Source organism: Ruditapes philippinarum, unplaced genomic scaffold (genome assembly GCF_026571515.1).
Source record: "Ruditapes philippinarum isolate M1 unplaced genomic scaffold, ASM2657151v2 ctg2757_1_1_1_1, whole genome shotgun sequence".
Lineage (NCBI taxonomy): Eukaryota > Metazoa > Mollusca > Bivalvia > Venerida > Veneridae > Ruditapes > Ruditapes philippinarum.
The window spans coordinates 14,624-39,298 of NW_026865709.1; the positions used below are offsets into that span (position 1 = coordinate 14,624).

At 30.9% G+C, this 24,675-nt stretch overlaps 1 protein-coding gene across 2 annotated transcripts; it reads right to left on the reverse strand.

Moving 5' to 3' along the window:
• Positions 1-476: 476 nt before the first annotated feature.
• LOC132730047 (uncharacterized) lies at positions 477-16,328 on the reverse strand. Of its 2 annotated transcripts, none has more exons than XM_060715894.1 (5): positions 16,204-16,328; positions 7,522-7,671; positions 4,211-4,280; positions 2,895-2,940; positions 477-2,449 (listed from the first exon to the last, which is right to left on the reverse strand). In XM_060715894.1, the coding sequence occupies exons 2-5, from the start codon at positions 7,661-7,663 to the stop codon at positions 2,186-2,188; spliced, it is 522 nt and encodes a 173-aa protein (XP_060571877.1). In that variant the 5' UTR covers positions 7,664-7,671; positions 16,204-16,328; the 3' UTR covers positions 477-2,185. The 2 variants fall into 2 exon arrangements, with proteins under 2 accessions (XP_060571877.1, XP_060571878.1); XM_060715895.1 differs by lacking the exon at positions 16,204-16,328 and adding an exon at positions 16,038-16,190.
• Between the last annotated feature and the right edge of the window lie 8,347 nt (positions 16,329-24,675).

Below are 24,675 nucleotides of genomic sequence, written 5' to 3' on the forward strand. Positions count from 1 at the left end.
TTTTCTCATGGTGTACTTACACTTATTCTGATAAAAACTAAAAATCATATTCAGTTAACTACTCCAAGAATCATTATAGTAGTAAATATATTATACTTAAATATCGAGTGTATCAAAATACTTAAAATTTTCATACGGAAATAAATCAAGACACTGTCACTGTATCACATACAGCTATTATAGGTATGTTACTTTACACAATTGCATGCATACACTGTGTCACTAAATGTACTTATTATAATTATGATCTAAATATAGCTGCAATATTATTGGTCCAAAGAGAAGTCAACAGAACTTTTTATAAAATCATATTTACTGGGTGAAGTATCATATTCACTGGCTGAATTGGATTTTCCCAGTCTAAAAATATATTTAGACTCATATTCAATGACCACCGTAGACTGTTAATTACGCGTGTTAATTAAATAATAAGTGTTGCGTTTTGTTCTTTATGACATAAAGAACAAAACGCAACACTTTATGGCATTATACTTCAAGGCTACAGCGCAATGATGAGAATAAATTGTATGCGCCGCGTTCGAGTAGTCGTTGCACGTTTCACGCCAACACGTGCGTCTTTTTCCCGCGCTTCAACGAGGCAAAATTTGTAAATGTATATAAGGTTGCTATCGCCTCGGTCAATATGTCATCTGCCGGTGAATATCACATCATATTCAATGGCTCACTAGTCAACAATAGTATTGTGACAGATATCAATATGTGTGCACTCATTAGAAAGCTTAAGATATCAGTAACAAGATACAATTATCTAATTATGATCACCATAATACATGTCATAACGTCAGCAATATAAGATATAACAAATAATAATTATAATCTTAATCTTATGATTGATACAATCTGCATTATTACCGTACAAGTGATTCCCGTTAGTTCATAACAAATCAATGTATTTTAGAATAATGTTTTAAAACAAACAGCATATGTAAGCTGATGCAAGTTTTCAGTTGCACCATGTACGATTCAAGTCATAATTAAAGTAAATGATATAAACGTAGTTATATATATTAAATAAACCTGGCGGCAGTCTTTCACACCAGGATCGATACTCTCTGTTTTCAAATAAAGGCGGAAAAGAAAATAAAACAACAAATTGCATCCATTAGAAATAATATGTGCCGATTATTAGCACCACTTACATGTTGTAATTTCCTGTCTATTTTTACCTTGATAACGGTCGGTTTCTATAGCTAAATTATGACTGCTTAACCTAAAGGATGAAAACAGTTTCACTAATACGATCAAGACGGCAACGGTTACGCTAACGCCGGCATGACAGTAACAATACCTCTATTTATTTTTCAAAAACGAAGTCGATCTAAAAATGTTTTCCAAAAATAATGCTTCAATATCAAGCAATGAAAACTCGCATTAGTCGCACACAAGGGTATATGTGACTTCAGGTCCAAAGTGACGTAAATCATGCAGTTATAAGGAAAATTAAATTTATTCCCATCAAACATGTAATTGTTTAATCTCGCCGACTGGTAGTGACGTAATAAAGTGAATATTAATGACGCCAAATAAAGCTTGTCACTAAGTATGTTAGTATGCATCCATAGCCGATCTACAGAAATAAGAAGCATTCTCATGTCGCTATTGCTCCCGTCGAAGTTTATAATTTCTGTAGAAAAGCGCGTATTAACACTAAAAAATACGAAGAAAACAATAAAGTTTAGGGTTATGGTTATGGGATTAACAATTACCACAAACTAAGGTTTATTTACCATATTTAATAGAAATAAATAGACTAACATTTGAATAAGGGAAATAACTGCTTGAAGAATTGTTACCCAAAATATAACAGATTTGTTTCCCTTCAATTTTACACTGGTAAATATAACAGAAATAAAAATAGACCATTTTATCATATTTCCATGCCGCTTTGTTGACTCTGTAAGAACTGTATGGGAGGGAGGGGTACTTTCTTTAAATATTTTACCGAAACTGTTCTTATTTTATGTATGGGAAATATTATATTATTTATTGTCATACTAAAATTTATTCAATTAGTTCAATAAATCCAATATTGAGTCTATACTCATTAATTTTAATATCATCTTGTATATTTTAAAACTGTTACAAGCAAGAAAAATGTTAAGTGTTTTATCTTTATTTTTACTGATGATGATTTTGTTTTACTGTTTCTACATGTAGCTTTTATCTATCTTTGTTTACTTTTCCCGGAATTCCCGGATTTAGGTAGAAAGGTTTTCCATAAATCCACCATGCATATAAATGGTAGAACTATCCATACTCCATTTGGAATAAGAACAATAAATATTTCTTCAATCAGCGAATTCCCAACTCTGTAGTCTTTACCACCGGCCAGTTCATAAAACATTAAAATGTAGAGAACTGTTTTCCAGAATGTCATCACGGATACTGTAAACGCTAGCAGCTTTGTTGCATTCATCTTTCTGTAATGCTGTGTAAACAAAACATTTCGGAGTATATGATTATGTCACTTTTTAAGCCCCTATGAACGTATGTGTGACTTAATTGTTAATATGACGTTATTTGATATTTTGATGCTTATCGACGCCAATTCTAAAAGAAATTTATCTTTGTATGTGTAAACGATATCAGATATAGATAAGCCTTATATGTTACTTTGTCACGTATAGTTATGTGTATTTAAAATAAAACTGACATTAAGTAATGCTTGAAATTCTTAAATAAAAACATTGAAATCGCACAAAATATTCTTATATTCAATATACATGTACTCCTATTCTATGGGACATTTTAAGGAATATAATTTATATTAACTATAATATTGACATCGTTATACCACCAATAACATTCCTAGAATTATTGAATTAGGAGTATTATCATTATGTAGTGTGTTTACATTTAAAAAGAGTACTTACAAATATCAATGTGACGATGTTCAGGACAACCTCGACATAATTCATTCTGTAAAATAAATATTAGAATAAAAACTGTAAATTCAAATGCATTCAAAAATAAACCTTAGTATCAAGGACGAGAAAACAGTGTCACATAGTAATATCACAACGTAAAGAATATACCTTTTACATAAAGGAAAAACACACTGTGTCACAAACATACCATGGAAAATATTTATCTTTATGTTTAGGACAAACACGCTGTGTCATCTAATAATATCACAAGCCTATACATTTGCATTATAGACAAACACACTATGTCACATATATGATGTCGCAATTATTTACCTAAATGTAACGGACAAACACACGGCTCACCATGCATTATGTTACAAGGCTTTACCTTAACATTGAAGAGAATAACTCTGTTTTCACATACACAATGTCACATATGCATTTTTAACAAACACACTGTGTCACAAACACAAAGTCAAAGTGTGTCACATACACAATTTCAAAGAATATGGTCTGTTGTTCAGAACAAACACACTGTTTCACATACATAATGTCCATAATCATTACCCTGACGTTCAATATCAACACATGGCGTCAAGATCATAATGTTAAAATGCTGTACCTAGATGTTAAGGGCAAACACAGTGTCACATACATTACACTACAATTCCTTACCAAAACGTTTATGTCAAGCACACATTTTTATATACATTAGTCACAAGCCATTATTTTAGAATGTTGGTCTAACAAACAATGGACATCAATAATATTATAATTTTACACTTATATCAATTTTTTGTGTTTGTGGAGCGAAAAGACTAAAATACAAAGATACATTATTCATCTGGCGACGCAAAACTACGAAAGGACGCGACGCTATAACACACAAACACGTCACGATTCATGTTTCTTCGATTCCTACTGTTTTTTTTTTTTTTTTGCATGGCGGACAAAATGTCGTATTTAGGTGTTTTATGTAAATTATTTTTAAGTTTCAATGGCGAGGCGAATTAAACGAAAGTACATTTTCACAACACATTAAAGTTTTCAGGTTTTCTTGTCTTTGACTGGCACAGCGAAAACAAAGGTACAACGAACAAGCGGCGAAACCGCGCCACTTTTTAATATGTCGTGAATCGGTATCGCAGGGCAAATGCATAAAAGTGAAACATGAAATGTGGCACATTTTTGTGTTTTTCGCGTCACGTATTTTCGTAGTTTCGCTCCTGCAGGTGGTGGAAATGGCATCGTAGTCTCGTCAAGCAGCCAACAGAGTGTTTTTGGTTCGTTTTTAAAATTTCTGGTACAACAATCATACTTACAAACTTTGTGTAAAAACATAGGAATCTCCAATATCATTGTACCTCTGGTCTGTGTAAATATAATACTGATCTGTGAAAATAAAAAATAACACGTTTCTCATAATGATATCGTTAGATATATTGAGACATGTGACGTAATCATTATAAACATGCGACGTAACCACTTAAAATGCTACGCTAGTATATAAATATTAGTTATAATTTGATGAATATTGTCATGCTACAAATATGATCAAATTTGACCAAGCTGATACATGAACTAGTTACTCACACATTGTACAATTATATCATAAAAAGATTTTTTCCGATGGTTTACTCAATACTTGATTGCGTTTATCTTTAGATAGGTTGTTAAAACTAATTTCGTATTAACAAAATGATAGGTAAAAAATCATCAACCAATCCGCTCATTTAACAAAGTTAACGCTTAATGTATTAAATGATTAGAAGGGAAAAAACTAATTAATTTAAACAATTGTACCTAGGATATAAACTTGTAATTTCTTAATTCAAGATCTATATTGTAATAACTAGACCATGTAACCTAGATAAAGTACACGTATACAGCATTAAAACTTATATACATTATGACATGCACTGATTATGCTTGTTAATGAACTTGCTACACCAATATAGAACGAGGTCATTTATTGTACTGTATTTGACGGCGATAAAGTTGAAATATTCTGTTTAAATGGATAATTTTCAACCCATTAATCATATTATATATACACCGATATCGTGGTTGTCTACCGACATTTTTAGTTTAATACGTGTAATGTTATAATATATATACACATATACTTCACAATTGTACACACATAATACAAAAACAAAGGGTTTGATCAACATTTTCAACACGGCCTTTTCCTGTTAAGCTTAAATCATTTGAATGCGTTTGTGTGGTAGATGATCAAGATTCAAATAATGTTTCGGGAACTTATTGAAGGTTTTAGATTTAACACATGTTTAAAGTAATGAAATTGAATAAAAAATTAAGAAAATATATGTATAGTGAATTATTCAAAGTCATTATTGTTTCTTAATGTAGTCATTATTATTTTTAACGCAGTCAGTATGGTTTCTTAATGTAGTCATTATTGTTTCTTTATGTAGTCATTATTGTTTCTTAACGTAGACATTATTGTTTCTTAACGTAGTCAAAATTGTTTCTTAACGTAGTCAGTACGGTTTCTTAACGTAGCCATTATTGTTTCTTAACGTAGTCATTATTGTTTCTTAACGTAGACATTATTGTTTCTTAACGTAGTCATTATTGTTTCTTAACGTAGTCATTATTGTTTCTTAACGTAGTCATTACTGTTTCTTAATGAAGTCATTTTTGTGTCTTAGTGCAGTCGTAATTGTTCCTTAATGTAGTAATTTTAATACATGTATTTTCAATATATAATGAAACTATTGAAATGTGCTTAAAAACGAAACCCCGGATAGAAAAAATACACAAAATATTAACTCCATCCAATCACTAAGCAAACGCTTAAACAGGTTAATTGATACAAAAACTAAAAAAAAGTCCACAAGCACTTTAACCTGCAATTTGTAAATTGATAAACAATATATTAACATTTAAAACCCAGAACATAATTAAAGTATAAAACATTAAAACAATACTTTATTATTAAAAAATGAAAGAAAAAAATAAAACAAAATTTTTATCATAATAACATAATACACTGCCCGATCAACAAGTGAGCCGTCTGTTATAATACATTAGATGACATTTATGCACCGATTACTCTACATTATGAACTTGTAACACTGACACAGGTGTCCAACGGACCGTTAAAAGTACGCTAATCATATACGTACGTATGTGTCTACCATACGAAAAAAGAAATATTTGATGACGATGAAATTTATACATTTTTGATTGAAATGAAATTTTTGTACCCAGTAATCAAATGATATATGAAGGAAACCTGGTTCTCTAACAAGTATGCAAATGGTATTTATAAAGAACATGATTGTCTGCCGAGTACGCCAGAACATAATTATTCAAATGATTTATGCAGAGAACATGGTTGTCTACTGAATATTCGGATGTTATATGTAGAAACCATGGTTTATACATGTATGTAGAAAACATTATTATCTTCCGATATGCAAATGTTAGTTTAAATAACCTGGTTGTCTACCAAGTATCCAAATGATTTATGTAGAGAATATGGTTGCTTTACGAGTATTCCATTGATATATGATGAAGAGATTGCATTATTTGCATGGTTGTCGTCCGAGTATATTAATTATATATGTACATGACATGGTTGTTTACTGAGTATGTAGAGATTATAAAAGTCTACCGAGTACGCAAATGATACTTGTATCGAAATTGCTTTTCTTCCGAGAATGCAAATGAAATATTGTGTAGAGAACATGGTTTTATTCTGAGTAATCAAATTATGTTATGTAGAGAACATGGTTCTATTCTAAGTCTAAGTAATCAAATTATGTTATGTAGAGAACATGGTTCTAATTTGAGAATGCAAATGATATGTTTACAGAATACGGGGGTATACTGAGTATTCAAATTATATTATTCAGAGAACATGGTTATCTACTGAGTATTGAATGATATATGTAGAGAACATGATTACTAACTAGCAAAATGTGCTTAGTTGGCACGGATTCGATTGCAACATGACAACACTTAGAAAACATGATAACACAAAATAAAAATAAGAAAATGTGGTTTTATTGTTATTCATATTGATAAATACTATTTATATTTCTTTGTGAGAATAACGTTTAGTGCCAGTTTTTTTTTATAAACTTGTGTGATTTGAAAATAACGGTTCTAATGTCAAGTCTAAATGCCCCTGCTCTTTTCTCTACCGTCAATCTGAAATCATTTTCTGAATTTCTGAAGGCCATTTTTGTCTTTTTCGTGTTATAAAGTTTGCAGTATCCCTCGTAATGGCTGGAGCCCTCGTAACGGGCTCGGGCACCAACCGTTCCAGGAGACTCTGCAGACGTTATAAAACGGAAAAACGTGCGTTAACCCTATAAAATAACTTGCAGTTATACTTTGTTGACATTATTATTATATATATAAAATACTTGCTTTTAACGTATTTAAGTTAATCATATACAATACATTTCTGACAGTTATTATTTGTAACATTGAGAAAAGAAACAGATATGTACATAGTCACTTCCTTACATGATATTTCTATTATCATATAATACTATTATCATATAATACATTACATAGAGATATGAATTCTTTTATAATTATTTACACATGCTAATTTATGTGATCTAATATAATCGTAGGACAGAAATAAACTTACATAATTTGAAGAATGTACTAAGATTTCCGCCTGGTAATGTACGCGGTCTGAATACAATAAAACTAGCATCAATTGTGCAAATGATCGCAGTTAGGTAAAACCAAACCACCATATATCCGGGCATTTGATTCTTGTCTCTCATTATTTCTCCTGAAAATTAAAAAAATAACATATAAAATTATTATTCTTTCCTATTTAATGCTAATTGACAACAATGTAAACCCTGTGTAAATCATTTATCGTGTATTTTCGATCATTGTTATTTCTTTGTTAGTGTCTCCGCCGGGTGATCATAGAAAAAAAATCAATAAGAAACAGACAGCCGGGTGATCAGAGAAATGAATTCAAAAAAAAATACCGCCGTGTGACCAGAGAAATAATGTTCAATAAAAAATAGACCGCCGTTTGATCAGAGAAATAAATTTAAAAAAGATATACCGCCAAATGACCAGAGAATGCAATTCAATAAGAAATAGGCCGCCGTGTGATCAGAGAAATAAATTCAATAACAATATACCGCCAAATGACCAGATAATGCAATTCAATAAGAAATAGGCCGCCGTGTGATCAGAGAAATAAATTCAATAAGAAATAGACCGCCGTGTCATCAGAGAAATAAATTCAATAAAGAACGACCGCCGGATGACTAGAGAAATAGATTCAATAAGTAAAAGAACGCAGGGTGATCAGAGAAATAAATTCAATAAGAAATAGACCGCCAAGTGACCAGAGAATACAATTAAATAAGAAATAGGCCGCAGTGTAATCAGAGAAATAAATTCAATAAGAAATAGGCCGCCGTGTTTTCAGAGAAATAAATTCAATAAGAAATAGACCGCCAAGTGATCAAAGAAATAAATTCAATAAAAATATACCGCCAAGTGACCAGAGAATACAATTAAATAAGAAATAGGCCGCCGTGTAATCAGAGAAATAAATTCAATAAGAAATAGACCGCCGTGTTTTCAGAGAAATAAATTCAATAAGAAATAGACCGCCAAGTGATCAAAGAAATAAATTCAATAAAAATATACCGCCAAGTGACCAGAGAATACAATTAAATAAGAAATAGGCCGCCGTGTAATCAGAGAAATAAATTCAATAAGAAATAGGCCGCCGTGTTTTCAGAGAAATAAATTCAATAAAAAAACGACCGCCGGGTGACCAGAGAAATAGATTCAATAAGTAAAAGAACGCAGGGTGATCAGAGAAATAAGTTCAATAAGAAATAGACCGCCAAGTGATCAAAGAAATAAATTCAATAAAAATAAGTCTTTCATTCTCATCCTTTTCCATTGTGTAAATATTTTTTGTTTGTTATATATTTGTATGTACATTATATATACTTTCGGGAATAAATATGTTTAAACTAATAAGAAATAGACCGCCGTGTGATCAGAGAAATAAATACAATAAAAATATACCGCCAAGTGACCAGAGAATAAAATTCAATAAGAAATAGGCCGCCGTGTGATCAGAGAAATAATAGACCGCCGGGTGACCAGAGAACTAAATTCAATAAAAAAGACCCCCGGAAGACCAGAGAAATAAGTTCAATAAGAAATAAACCTTCAAGTGACCATATAATAAAATTCAATAAGAAATAGGCCGCCGTGTGATCAGAGAAAACAATCAAGATACCGCCAGGTGATTAGAAGAAAAAAAACAGTCTTATAAGAAATACTAAATAGACCGCTAAGTGTTCACAGACACAATACAACAAAATAGACAACGTTTTCATTATTTTTCCTGACTTACTGTGTAATCGCAAATTAATTTCTGTAATATAAGGTATTATAAAATGGATGATTCTTTAAAATAAGGGAAGATCAAACAGATGGATGGAGTAATTTATATATCTCAATTTTACATGTAGAGCATGTAGATTATGTAGAACATGTAAAACGATAAACCCGCGAGTACACCTGTACTGGTATATATTTTAACCTTATTCTCAACTTATCATGAACTTGAATCTGAAAAGTGCAAATATATACCAACGTAAATAATCTATATACTCAAGTTATACACGTTTATCTCACTTGTTATCTTAACAATCATGTACGTTTACACTTTCTGATATTCGTATCCCCTATACTTGCTAAAGTTATTACCTTTCTTTAATATTTTATAGCCCTAACTCTTGAAAGAGTGGACCCGACAAGTTAGTTTAATGAAATGTAGATAAGTTTATAAATTAGCATACTATATTTATAATATGGCGATCAACCTAAACTTTTCTACTGAAACTTATTTGAACTAAAACATTAATCAAAGTAGCTCTGACCTGACATAGTTTGGAAAAATCATTAGTCTATGTATATACGGTTTTATAAAAAACGGGAAAGAAAAGACCGGATTCTATAGAACAGTAAGAGTTAAGCGCTTTTATTACATGCTTTTCGCTGGTTTATAGAAATATATCAGTGAAATAAAACTAGTAATTTCACTGTTTGAAACAGTGAAATTACCACTTTGATAATTTCACTGTTTTGAATTTAAGCCCCTTACGTTGTTTCAGTGAAATACAAGCGTACACAGTACTGGGTACCAACTTAATGACGTGACGTCGTAAATGACGTCACGTTGTATTATTATTTGGCGCGCTTTCTATTCAGTATTAGGTTTAATGTCTTTTTAAAACGTTTCTTTGCATGTAATAAAAAGAAAATTTGTTTAGTTTAGTGTAAAATCGAAATATATTTCACCTTGTGAACACCAAAAGTTCATATTTCACTCGTGGCTGCGCCACTCGTGAAATATACCTTTTGGTGCTCACTCGGTGAAATATATTCCGATCTTACACTGAATTAAACAAATATCCTCTATATATACCTAGTGGACGTTAACCGATAATACATGCAGTGTTAAGGCTTTTCATTAAATGAGAGCCTCCCTGGTTCACGCGCCAATAATGTCAGACTGTTGCAGAGATGTCAAAGATCTAAACCTTACTGATTACTACATAGTACACGTAGGTTAGAAATTTGATTTGTATATTTATATTACGCAAATAAGGATAGTTCTTTTACAGCTTCGAAAAAATCAATGAAATTCTCTTTTATTTTTTATAGTCTTTTTACCTACCCAGTGTCCAAACTAGCCCGCTCGAGGCTGTAGATGTTGGTAGGTGCATCGAAAAGGATTTCTATTGACCCGCAGTTACAGGACAAAATTAGGTTTGCTGCGGCCAAATTGCTCTACATATGTAGCAATTAATATGAAGACATATTATTTATTTTTGTTGGAAATTGCTGAAAACAATATGTATTAGCAAGTTCCACAATTGTAGCTAGCACAACTTCTTTATTAATCAAAAGTTATAGAGAACTGGCCAGTATATTTATGAAGTTCTGTTGGTACTTCCATTTTCATATTGCTTTCGCCATCGTTTAATTCCTTCAAATCAAGTATATACTCGTGTTTTTCCAGAGTTTGCTATAAAATTATAAATATAATTTTGCATCATTTACTAAAATTTCATTTAAAAGAGATGTTTATTTTCCAAGAAAATATTTGTACAAACTGATACGAGGCAGTTGAAAATAAAATATGATACGAGGCAGCTGTATTGTTTTGGCAATCATTTTCACAGGGATTGATTTGGACATACAAGTCTATTTTACCACAGGGATTGATTTGGACACACAAGTCTATTTTACCACAGGGATTGATTTGGACACACAAGTCTATTTTACCACAGGGATTGATTTGGACATACAAGTCTATTTTACCACAGGGATTGATTTGGTCACACAAGTCTATTTTACCACAGGGATTGATTTGGACATACAAGTCTATTTTACCACAGGGATTGATTTGGACATACAAGTCTATTTTACCACAGGGGTTGATTTGGACATACAAGTCTATTTTACCACAGGGATTGTTTTGGACATACAAGTCTATTTTACCACAGGGATTGATTTGGACATACAAGTCTATTTTACCACAGGGATTGATTTGGACATACAAGTCTATTTTACCACAGGGATTGATTTGGACATACAAGTCTATTTTACCAATTTTTAACCGGATGACTACTCGCGCTTGATAAAAACCAGGGCATTCACAGTTTATAGCAATGTTCTGTTGCATTAAAAATACGTTGTTTCATTTTAAATATAGGATTTGCTTTGAAAGTTAACATTGCGAAAGCTACCTTTCAGATATACATAATTTATCACAATATCTTCAGAAATTTGAAAGGAGGATTTATTTAGAATTTCAGAGTGTAGAGAATGATACAAAAAACTAAACCAGCATCTTGTCATATATTGTATATGTGGCTGTTTGTACTGATAGTTTTATATACCTTTTGACAGGAGCTGGACTGGAGGAGCTTAACATGTATCTAAAGACTTATATAGATCACAGTTTGATATAAAGCGTGCGCGATTTTAAGAAGATAATTAATTACAATTTTGTCAGCCTGTTACTTTATTCCTTTTTTTTCTTTTATTTGAAATAATTATATTTTCCTGTATGTTCAATATTATTTCCTAAATTATTTGACAAAAAAATAGGTCTATAAACAAAAAACTGAGAATTCACAATATTCATTTTGGCTCGCTTCGGTTTTAGTACAATTTCAAAACATAAAATAACTGTAGTTCTACATTTTCTATGAAATGACTGTTTTTTATGGTTTAATGTCATACTTATATTAGGTAGTTGGTTATTCGAATATCCAACTACCTTACTACCTACCAAATTGACGCTCATTATAGAGATCGTGTGATAATAAACATAGGAAATATGCATTGTATTCTCAAAAAATATGAAAAGTGTAACAATTTTCAAGACACATTTTGAATTAGTTTATATATATACCAGCCGATTCTAACATTAAGTTTGTGGCTAAAAAGAACAGGGAAATTCTGTGAAATGATATGATAATGTTTAACATTTAATTAACTTTAAAAGTTGACAAAACAATGCGTTATCAATTGAGTTTTACTCTAATAGGCTTAAACAGTACAGTCTTGTTAACAATAAAATACAATTATAATTTCATATATGAATGTTCTCTCTATAAAGTAGAGCAGGACATATAAGGTATCGACCGACTTTCTTTTATAAAATTAACCACTTTTATGCCTACATCATTACCATACGTATAGAGCACTACCCCCACTTTTACAAAAGTGTTATCAACCAAACGGGGTTTTGTCCTATAAACATACATTAATTTGTCTTTAAACTAAGTCATAATCTGTTTATAAAAATAACAAAATTAAATGTTTTAAAAACATGGACTTTCATGGTAACATCAAATATAGAAACATGGGCATACATAGATAACAATCTCAACTGTTGAAAAACACGGCCAATTAAAGAAAACGACATCAAATGTACAAACAACATAAACAATTAAAGAAAACGACATCAATTGTAGAAACAACGTGGCCAATTAAAAAAACGAAATAAAATGTAGAAACAACATAGACAATTAGAGAAAACGACATTAAATGTAGAAACAACGTGGACAATTAGAGAAAACGACATTAAATGTAGAAACAACGTGGACAATTAAAGAAAACGACATCAAATGTAGAAACAACAAGGACATTTAAAGAAAACGAATCAATGTATTGTAATTATGGATATCTGCATCGATACATAGATGATATGCGTTTGTTATTATGGATATCTGTATTGATACATAGATGATATGTGTTTGTTATTATGGATATCTACATTGATACATAGATGATATGTGTTTGTTATTATGGATATCTGTATTGATACATAGATGATATGTGTTTGTTATTATGGATATCTACATTGATACATAGATGATATGTGTTTGTTATTATGGATATCTACATTGATACATAGATGATATGTGTTTGTTATTATGGATATCTACATTGATACATATATGATATGTATTTGTTATTATGGATATCTACATTGATACATATATGATATGTGTTTGTTATTATGGATATCTACATTGATACATATATGATATGTGTTTGTTATTATGGATATCTGTATTGATACATAGATGACATGTGTTTGTTATTATGGATATCTACATTGATACATAGATGATATGTGTTTGTTATTATGGATATCTACATTGATACATAGATGATATGTGTTTGTTATTATGGATATCTACATTGATACATAGATGACATGTGTTTTGTTATTATGGATATCTACATTGATACATAGATGATATGTATTTGTTATTATGGATATCTACATTGATACATATATGATATGTGTTTGTTATTATGGATATCTACATTGATACATAGATGATATGTGTTTGTTATTATGGATATCTACATTGATACATATAAGATATGTATTTGTTATTATGGATATCTACATTGATACATATATGATATGTGTTTGTTATTATGGATATCTACATTGATACATATATGATATGTATTTGTTATTATGGATATCTACATTGATACATAGATGATATGTGTTTGTTATTATGGATATCTACATTGATACATAGATGATATGTGTTTGTTATTATGGATATCTACATTGATACATAGATGATATGTGTTTGTTATTATGGATATCTAAATTGATACATATATGATATGTATTTGTTATTATGGATATCTACATTGATACATAGATGACATGTGTTTGTTATTATGGATATCTACATTGATACATAGATGATATGTGTTTGTTATTATGGATATCTACATTGATACATATATGATATGTATTTGTTATTATGGATATCTAAATTGATACATATATGATATGTATTTGTTATTATGGATATCTACATTGATACATAGATGACATGTGTTTGTTATTATGGATATCTACATTGATACATATAAGATATGTATTTGTTATTATGGATATCTACATTGATACATATATGATATGTGTTTGTTATTATGGATATCTACATTGATACATATATGATATGTATTTGTTATTATGGATATCTACATTGATACATATATGATATGTGTTTGTTATTATGGATATCTGTATTGATACATATATGATATGTGTTTGTTATTATGGATATCTACATTGATACATAGATGATATGTATTTGTTATTATGGATATCTGTATTGATACATATATGATATGCGTTTGTTATTATGGATACCTACATTGATACATAGATGATATGTGTTTGTTATTATGGATATCTGTATTGATACATAGATGATATGTGTTTCTTATTATGGATATCTACATTGATACATAGATGATATGTATTTGTTATTATGGATATCTAAATTGATACATATATGATATGTGTTTGTTATTATGGATATCTACATTGATACATAGATGATATGTGTTTGTTATTATGGATATCTACATTGATACATATATGATATGTATTTGTTATTATGGATATCTACATTGATACATATATGATATGTATTTGTTATTATGGATATCTACATTGATACATATATGATATGCGTTTGTTATTATGGATACCTACATTGATACATAGATGATATGTGTTTGTTATTATGGATATCTGTATTGATACATAGATGATATGTGTTTCTTATTATGGATATCTACATTGATACATAGATGATATGTATTTGTTATTATGGATATCTAAATTGATACATATATGATATGCGTTTGTTATTATGGATACCTACATTGATACATATATGATATGTGTTTGTTATTATGGATATCTACATTGATACATATATGATGTGTTTATTTTATGGATATTTAAACTGATATATATAGATGGTAATTGTTTTTTTATCGTGAATATGATATATATCACACGAAAAAGTGAAAACAATATTCTCATTTTTTAGAGATTTTCTCACTTCTCAATGTGATATATAGGAAATCACGATAAACATAAATTTTTTTGTACTCTATCAGAATAGGTATATTGAAAATTAAACCAATTTTATGCCTGACTTATGTATAAAAGTTGTCAATATTTACAAAAAATAAACTACCCATAACAAAAGTAAATATACAATATTTTTTCTTTTATCTAAGACATCATCATTTTTACTAGATTTAGAATTGTTAGCTCTCATTTTTGTTTCACATTAAGCAATTATACTTGCTTATATAGATCGGTTAACATGTAATGCACTATTTTTATCTTACCAATATGTACTGATATTTGATCGTTAAAGATAGTACTTACTAGTTAGAGTACAAGATTAGGTCATACAACATTTCTAAGTTATAATACTATATTTAATCAGTATATTGTCCTATGTTTTATTCTCTCACATTATCAAAGTTTTAATAAAGTTTTACAATTTTGTAAAGTAGAAGAAATATTTGAAGTTTAAATGCTAATTTATAACTTGACGGTATACACGTATAAATGAATTTTCGTTTTAACAAGTATGTTTACCGTTTCGTTACCCTTTGTCTATTTAGCATGAACTACATATCTACATAAATAGTCTAATTGACCTTGACTAAATATAAAATGCCGTATTTATTGACATATAATTAAATTCAACATAAAAACGAAACAAATGTAATGAAATATAGTACCTTATTTGTAATAAATCTCATAGATATTTCACTTGGTTGTATTTAAAATATTGTCACTTGGTTGTATTTAAAATATTGTCACTTGGTTTAAAAGTACAAAACATAAATGATGAGCTACTTCTAACATAATGTAGAACAGATCTACGTAATAATGTTACTACTTTACCTTTACAATATAACCGTGAACTCGGGTGTTCAAGTGAATACAAACAAGGTTTATTTTATATAGTTCGGTTATCTGCGGCAAGTAGAGAACAAATGAACGGGTGTTCACCCTTTCTAACAGTTTATATACAAGGTGATAAAGTGATAATAAGTAGGACAGGTCATAGTAATCTACCTTACGTACATAATTACCTTGGTAAATTATAACGATAGATATTGGTCCGGACATTATCTTGGACTAGACACCGGGCATGGTCTGGACAGTAAACAAAAACAATGATATCTCTGAAAACTGACTTTTACATAATTATGTAACTCGTGTATTGACATCGTTCAGTCATTTAACTATGTTGGCGTTGTTTAAAAACGGGATTTGGAATCGCACGCAACAGAGAATCGCTCAACATGCTCAGTTTTTTCTTCATAATTTATTCATTGTTTACAACCAATTACAAATACCTGTATCCCAAAAGAATATACCTTTTTGATTCTCTTGCAATGCCTACTCTTAATTAGTGTGCGGAAGTATGGTGTCATCACATTTTAGCAGATATTGAGAATGTACATACAAAATTTTGTAGGATATTTATATGGGTAAAACGATCTACAAACGTAGATGCTCAATACGGCGTATAAGGAAGGACACCAATAACTTTTTATAAAAAATTATACTGATCAAATACTGGCTTAGATTAATTACTTTAGATTATCAACCAATACTATTCAAAACTAATATGTTGTGGAGGGATGCTGAATTAGGAAATACATTATACGTACATGTAATGGTAATAACTGGGCTAGTCAGATAAAAGAAATACTTTATAATCATGGTCTATTGACAAACCAATTTAACACTCAAATTAACGTAAATATGATTAAGCAACGGATGTTGGATGATTATCATCAATAAATAACACCCCTGGTCTCGAAACGTATTGTTTATTTAAACATGAATTTATCTCGACTTTATACCGGAAGCAAAATTCAGAATATCTTTGACGAAATTTCGTACATCTTCACATGATTTGGCAAAAGAACGCGGACGCTACACAAATGTTCCTAGGACGGAGAGAATTTGTTTAAATTGTAATTCTTATATGATCGAAAATGAATTACCTTTTTTACTAATTTGTCAACTACGTAGAAAATATTTAAAACATTATTATTATACCTCGCCTACCTTACAAACATTTAAAAAAAACTTGTTAAAGCAGCATGATTCGTGCTAATCTTCATGAATTTTTGAAAATGTATTTATATGTATAATATTGTGAATAACCAAAAGGAAGCAAACATCATCAATGGCACTTGCAACCCACGTAAATTGCCGAAAAGAGGTCAAAATATGCAAAAATAGCCCTTACTGCGTTAGTAACGCAGTAGAAATATAGTTATAAATTCTGAAATATCAGTCATTAATCGCACATAACAGGTAAATTATTGAATCTTGAATCTTTTTAGTTTTCTATAATCCATACCTTTCCGTTGTATTTCATGTACAGCTTGCTATAAATATTTTACATGTTTTATGTTTTTATTAAGTTTAAAATGATGTCATTCAGGCGCCTTTATGAACGAGTTGCATACTAGGGATGACATCATATCGCTGCTTACGAATTAGCGCCGATTTCCCTTTTATTACAAATTAGCGCCGATTTGCCTTTTATAACGAACTAGCGCCGATTTGCCTTATATTTTCTGCTTTAGTGTATGGAAACTGTTACTTTTCCCCTTCAGAACTTATACCATATCTGGATCACTCACCTGAGGTAATTAATACCATATTTGGATCGCTCACCTGAGGTAATTAATACTATATTTGGATCGCTCGCCTGAGGTAATATATACCATATTTGGATCGCTCACCTGAGGTATTTTAACCATATTTGGATCGCTCGCCTGAGGTTCGCTTACCTGAGATAACATTTATCACAGTAGGGTCGCTTATCTGAGATAAATTATACACAGTAGGGTCGCTTACCTGAGATAACTTATACTACAGTAGGGTCGCTTACCTGAGATAACTTATACCACAGTAGTGTCGCTTACCTGATATAACATATACCAAAATAGGATCGCTTACCTGAGATAACATATTCCACAGTAGGGACGCTTACCTGAGATAACTGATACCACATTAGAATCGCTTACCTGAGATAACATATACCACAGTAGAGTCGCTTACTTGAGATAACTTATACCAAAATAGCATCGCTTACCTGAGATAACTTATACCACAGTAGGGTCGCTTACCTGAGATAACTCATACCACAGTAGAATCGCTTACCTGAGATAACATATACCACATAAAAATCGCTTACCTGAGATAACATATACCACAGTAGGATCGCTTACTTGAGATAACTTATACCACAGTAGATCACTTACCTGAGACAACTTATACCACAGTAGAATCGCTAACCTGAGATAACATATACCACAGTAGAATCGCGTCCCTGAGATAACTTATACCACAGAAGAATCGCTTACCTAAGATAACTTATACCACAGTAGAACCGCTTACCTGAGATAACTTATACCACAGCAGAATCGCTTTCCTGAGACAACTTATACCACAGTAGAATCGCTTACCTGAGATAACTTATACCACAGTAGAATCGCTAACCTGAGATAACTTATACCACAGTAGAATCGCTTACCTGAGTTAACATATACCACAGTAGAATCGCTTACCTGAGATAACTTATACCACAGTAGGGTCACTTACCTGAGATAACATATACCACAGCAGAATCGCTTACCTAAGATAACTTATACCACAATAGGGTCGCTTACCTGGGATAACTTATACCACAGTAGGATCGCTTACCTGAGATAACTTATACCACAATAGGGTCGCTTTCCTGAGATAACTTATACCACAGTAGAATCGCTTACCTGAGATAACATATACCACAGTAGAATCGCTTACCTGAGATAACATATACCACAGTATAATCACTTACCTGAGATACCTTATACCACAGTAGGATCGCTTGCCTAAGATAACTTATACCACAGTAGAATCGCTTACCTGAGATACCTTATACCACAGTAGGATCGCTTACCTGTGAAAACATGTACCACAGTTGGATCGCTTACCTGAAATAACTTATACAGTAAAAACTCTGAAAACCGGACCCTCTGAATACCGGAATCCTCTGAAAACCGGACAGGGTCCGGTTTTCAGAGTTTTTACTGTACCACATTAGAATCGCTTACTTGAGATAAGATATACCACAGTAGAATCGCTTACCTGAGATAACTTATACCACAGTAGAATCGCTAACCTGAGATAACATATACCACAGTAGGGTCGCTTACCTGAGATAACTTATACCACAGTAGAATCGCTTACCTGAGATAATATATACAACCGTAGGATCGCTTACCTGAGATAACATATACTACAGTAGGGTCGCTTACCTGAGATAACATATACCACAGTAGGGTCGCTTACCTGAGATAACATATACCACAGTAGAATTGCTTACCTGAGATAACATATACCACAGTAGATTCGCTTACCTGAGGTAACTTATAGCACAGTATAATCGCTTACCTGAGATAACTTATACCACAGTAGAATCGCTTACCTGAGATTTTTTATACCACAGCAGGGTCGTAAACCTGAGATAACTTATACCACATTAGTATCGCTTATCTTAGATAACTTATACCACAGTAGAATCTTTTACCTGAGATAACTTATACCACAGTAGAATCGCTTACCTGAGATAACATATACCACAGTAGAATTGCTTGGCTAAGTTAACGTTTTCCAGTTTGTTTGAATAAAAGTTTACTTTGCTGAATTTTCATGTTATAATATTCAACATTTTAATAAAATATCTGCAAATTAAAACAGATTTTTGTTTCTATGTGACAACATTGTTGTATCATTTGTTTGGAGGGTAGTATGAATCTTTTCCGTTCATAACGTAGATATTTCTGACAAAAATACCACCATACACCATGTGATATATTTGCATGCATGTTTGCGCAAATATAAAGTAAATAATTGATATTCAGAAGAATACTGGTCATTCTTCCTATATCTTTATAATCTTTTTGAAAACTGTTATGCAAATATAAACGTTTATTTGATATGTTTTATTTCTTTGCAAAATCGTCTTTTTCAAGTTCATTTTCCTTTCTATCTTAATGTTTAACAACTTTCATATCGTGGAAACATTTCAATATACATATATTAGTTACATAGAACAAAGATTACCCAATCTATGATGTTTAGGAACACTTTGTAACAAATGATATTTAACTAAGGGCTATGTTAAAATGTTAAGATAGATGAAAATATGATAGTATCAAACGTAATAATGGACGACTACTGTATAGACGAACTATATAAAGGGAGATAACTTTAGTACACAACAGTGTTGTTTTTAATATAAGAGTTGCATATCTTTGCTTTGTGCTACTATAGAGGTCATTAGACATCTTCACGGTGTTAAGGATAATTGCTGGCGTCATAAATTAATGTTTGCCTATCGAATTAAAGTTTATGAATCTCAATTTAAGCCCTAAATTATAAGAAACAGTCTACAAAAATTGTGATGCACATGCTCCGCTTCAAAAAACGTCTTCACGTAAACAAAAAATTAACATCGAGGTAAGCAAAGTTGTAAAATGAAAAATCGAAAAATATTATTTGTAAACGTTAAATTTAACACAGCGAGGATTTCATTTTAATCCTTTAAACCGTAGAAATTGATAATTATTTTCTGAATAGTGTTTCACTATTTCATTTTCCGAAAAATAGTTACATTAAAATGTAGCTAGAATATCACCAAGCACTTTTTTTATGAGCGAGTGATACGTGTGGAACATCTCGCCAATTATTCCTAATTAGAGCTTATCTGGAGACTGACGGAAATATCCGATATGTTGCTATTGTTCGCAGATGCTATATGTTTACTTTCCCGTCATTTAACAAGTAAACGAATCTTACACATCTAGCAGAAGCAAACTTGTATTGTGTTAACATTCTTTACCATCGAATATCTTTAAGACAGACTACAGATTTGTCTTATATTTTCTGCTTTAGTGTATGGAAACTGTTACTTTTCCCCTTCAGAACTTATACCATATGACTGGCAATTGGCTGAAAAAAGCAGAAACAACAATCGGATGAAAATGGGATGTTTTAAGTATAAAAAATTATTCAGAAACTAACACTTCATAGTTTTCTCAAGAACAGAAAAGATTTAATAAGTCTCTAGAATTATTAGTCAATTAGATATTTGAACTTAAAAGAGTATGTCAGTCCTGTGATCAGCAGAAAATTTCAATGAAAGGGGGACAATCCTATTTGAAGTCATTTTGCCAAAGCACATTTGACATCCCCTATATCATAACTGGTATATTAAGTTGCTGAATCATGAATGTATCAATACTGGTATAATAAGTTGCCACATCATAAATTTATCATTACTGGTAAATTAAGTTGCTGAATCATGAATGTAACATTACTGGTATATTAAGTTGCTGAATCATGAATGTATCATTACTGATATATTAAGTTGCTAAATCATGGATGTATCATTACTGGTATATTAAGTTGCTAAATCATGGATGTATCATTACTGGTATATTAAGTTGCTGAATCATGAATGTATCATTACAGGTAAATTAAGTTGCTGAATCATGGATGTATCATTACAGGTATATTAAGTTGCCACATCATAACTTTATCATTACTGGTATATTAAGTTGCTGAATCATGGATGTACCATTCCTGGTATATTAAGTTGCTGAATCATGAATGTATCATTACTGATATATTAAGTTGCTAAATCATGGATGTATCATTACTGGTATATTAAGTTGCTGAATCATGAATGTATCATTACAGGTAAATTAAGTTGCTAAATCATGGATGTATCATTACTGGTATATTAAGTTGCTAAATCATGGATGTATCATTACTGGTAAATTAAGTTGCTAAATCATGGATGTATCATTACTGGTATATTAAGTTGCTGAATCATAGATGTATCATTACTGGTATATTAAGTTGCTGAATCATGAATGTATCATTACTGATATATTAAGTTGCTGAATCATGTATGTACCATTCCTGGTATATTAAGTTGCTAAATCATTGATGTATCATAACTGGTATATTAAGTTGCCACATCATAACTTTATCATTATTGGTAAATTAAGTTGCTGAATCATGAATGTATCATTACTGGTATATTAAGTTGCTAAATCATGGATGTATCATTACTGGTATATTAAGTTGCTGAATCATGGATGTATCATTACAGGTAAATTAAGTTGCTAAATCATGGATGTATCATTACTGGTATATTAAGTTGCCACATCATAACTTTATCATTACTGGTAAATTAAGTTGCTGAATCATGGATGTACCATTCCTGGTATATTAAGTTGCTAAATCATTCATGTATCATTACTGGTATATTAAGTTGCTAAATCATGGATGTATCATTACAGGTAAATTAAGTTGCTTAATCATGAATGTATCATTACAGGTAAATTAAGTTGCTTAATCATGAATGTATCATTACAGGTATATTAAGTTGCTAAATCATGGATGTATCATTACAGGTAAATTAAGTTGCTTAATCATGAATGTATCATTACAGGTAAATTAAGTTGCTTAATCATGAAAGTATCATTACAGGTATATTAATTTGCTAAATCATGGATGTATCATTACAGGTAAATTAAGTTGCTTAATCATGAATGTATCATTACAGGTAAATTAAGTTGCTTAATCATGAAAGTATCATTACTGGTATATTAAGTTGCTAAATCATGGATGTATCTTTAGAGGTAAATTAAGTTGCTTAATCATGAATGTATCATTACAGGTAAATTAAGTTGCTTAATCATGAATGTATCATTACAGGTATATTAAGTTGCTAAATCATGGATGTATCATTACAGGTAAATTAAGTTGCTTAATCATGAATGTATCATTACTGGTATATTAAGTTGCTAAATCATGAATGTATCATTACAGGTATATTAAGTTGCTAAATCATGGATGTATCATTACAGGTAAATTAAGTTGCTTAATCATGAATGTATCATTACTGGTATATTAAGTTGCTAAATCATGAATGTATCATTACAGGTTAATTAAGTTGCTGAATCATGGATGTATCATTACTGGTATATTAAGTTGCTAAATCATGGATGTATCATTACAGGTTAATTAAGTTGCTGAATCATGGATGTATCATTACTGGTATATTAAGTTGCTAAATCATGGATGTATCATTACAGGTAAATTAAGTTGCTGAATCATGGATGTATCATTTCTGGTATATTAAGTTGCTGAATCATGAATGTATCATTACTGGTTAATTAAGTTGCTGAATCATGGATGTATCATTCCTGGTATATTAAGTTGCTAAATCATGGATGTATTATTACTGGTATATTAAGTCTCTAGATCAGGTGGTTTTCATAAAAGGTAAGTTAGTTTGCTGAATCAATGAGGTACCGTTATTGGTAAGAAAGGTCGCTAAATCATAAAGTTATTGAAACTGGTAAATAAGGTTGCTGAATTATGAAGTTAGTAAGGTTGCTTAATCATAATGTTATGTTACTGGGAAATTAGATTGGTTAATACAGTAGGTATCGTTTCTGGTAAATAGGGTAATTGTATTATCAAGTTATCGTCACTGGTAAATTAGATGACTGAATCAGTTAGATATCACTAATGGTAAAATTAGGTTGTTTAATTATAAAGTTATCGTTACTGGTAAATTAGATTACTGGATCCTGTACCAATCGTTACTGGTAAATTAAATTACTGGATCCTGTACCAGTCGTTACTGGTAAATTAGATTGCTGGATCCTGTACCAATCGCTACTGGTAACTAAAATTACTGGATCCTGTACCAGTCGTTACTGGTAAATTAGATTGCTGGATCCTGTACCAATCGTTACTGGTAAATAAAATTACTGGATCCTGTACCAGTCGTTACTGGTAAATTAGATTGCTGGATCCTGTACCAATCGTTACTGGTAAATTAGATTACTGGATCCTGTACCAATCGTTACTGGTAAATTAGATTACTGGATCCTGTACCAATCGTTACTGGTAAATATGATTACTGGATCCTGTACCAATCGTTACTGGTAAATAAGATTGCTGGATCCTGTACCAATCGTTACTGGTAAATAAAATTACTGGATCCTGTACCAATCGTTACTGGTAAATTAGATTGCTGGATCCTGTACCAATCGTTACTGGTAAAAATTACTGGATCCTGTACCAGTCGTTACTGGTTAATTAGATTACTGGATCCTGTACCAATCGTTACTGGTAAATTAAATTACTGGATCCTGTACCAATCGTTACTGGTAAATAAGATTGCTGGATCCTGTACCAATCGTTACTGGTAAATAAAATTACTGGATCCTGTACCAATCGTTACTGGTAAATTAGATTGCTGGATCCTGTACCAATCGT

Bases quoted from the DNA above. Each gene is read 5' to 3' on its own strand.
- LOC132730047 (XM_060715894.1), bottom strand. From the start codon at position 7,663: ATGAGAGACAAGAATCAAATGCCCGGATATATGGTGGTTTGGTTTTAC. The intron at 2,941-4,210 runs GTAAGTATGATT...TTTATTTTACAG, and splicing joins TATGTTTTTACACAAAGTTT to AATGAATTATGTCGAGGTTG. The intron at 2,450-2,894 runs GTAAGTACTCTT...TTGTTTACACAG, and splicing joins ACATCGTCACATTGATATTT to CATTACAGAAAGATGAATGC.